We start from the raw sequence: 955 nt of genomic DNA, 5'->3' as shown, positions 1-955 counted from the left end.
ATGTCTACGACCGTGTTGAGCGATGCGGTAATACCTTCCGCAACCGACTCAGTGAAACCGAATGCTGATCCGATGACAGAGGTTGAGTTTGTTGATTGCGAATGTTGCGGACTGACGGAGGAGTGTACACTGGCGTACATGTCACGAATACGCGAACGCTACAAAGGCAAGTGGATCTGCGGATTATGCGGCGAGGCGGTAAAAGACGAAATCGTGAGAAGTGAAAGATTGATAAGTACGGAAGAAGCAATGATGCGACACATGACGTTTCGTAGGGCGTCAAGGTCGCCGCCTAATCCCGCGGTTCATTTGATTGCCGCGATGAGGCAGATTCTAAGGCGGAGTTTGGATTCGCCGAGATCTATGAGGTCGGTGCCTTGTAGTCCCACTACCAAGAGTGTTAGCATCGGAATTGGAATTGCTCGGTCGAGAGCTGTATTCCGACGCTAACACTTGAATCGTCGGCTTTGTCGACGTGTGATGAGTTTGAAGAAGCCAACGAGTGAAATGAATTGGGGTTGAGAATTTAAGTTTGGATTTGGGGAAGTAGATGGTTAATTAGATGAGATAGTTAACTGTACACAAGATTATCATCATCAATACTAGCAAACAGCTTTTCATCTTTCTATCATCTTATCTAGGGGTGCAAAATGAGCCGAGCTTGAGCTTGACAAAGCTCGAGCTCAGTCCGTTTAAATTACACAGAGTTCGAGTTTGCCTTGTAAAACTAACTATTTATCAATTTTTTGTATAGTTATAATTATTTTTATATATTAATTAATAATTATTAAATGCATATTTTAAAAAACTATATAAATGATAGGCTCGTTTAGGCTCGTGAGCGGCTAGAGCTCGATAAATGAAGGTCGGGATTGGGCTCGTTTATTAAACAAGTTTATTTTTAGGCTCAGGCTTGATTAAGCTCATCTCTAGCGATCTTTTAACGAGCCGATAT

At 42.5% G+C, this 955-nt stretch overlaps 1 protein-coding gene across 1 annotated transcript; it reads left to right on the top strand.

Moving 5' to 3' along the window:
• On the top strand, positions 1 to 450 carry LOC143629592 (uncharacterized). The gene has a single exon (XM_077098833.1). The coding sequence runs from the start codon at positions 1 to 3 to the stop codon at positions 448 to 450; it is 450 nt and encodes a 149-aa protein (XP_076954948.1).
• Positions 451 to 955: the final 505 nt, after the last annotated feature.

Source organism: Bidens hawaiensis, unplaced genomic scaffold (genome assembly GCF_021521415.1).
Source record: "Bidens hawaiensis isolate Kalapana, Puna unplaced genomic scaffold, B.hawaiensis_p1.1 tig00005307_1, whole genome shotgun sequence".
In the NCBI taxonomy this organism is placed as follows: domain Eukaryota; kingdom Viridiplantae; phylum Streptophyta; class Magnoliopsida; order Asterales; family Asteraceae; genus Bidens; species Bidens hawaiensis.
The sequence above is the reverse complement of the archived record's forward strand: the minus strand, read 5'-3'. Positions and strand labels throughout refer to the sequence as shown.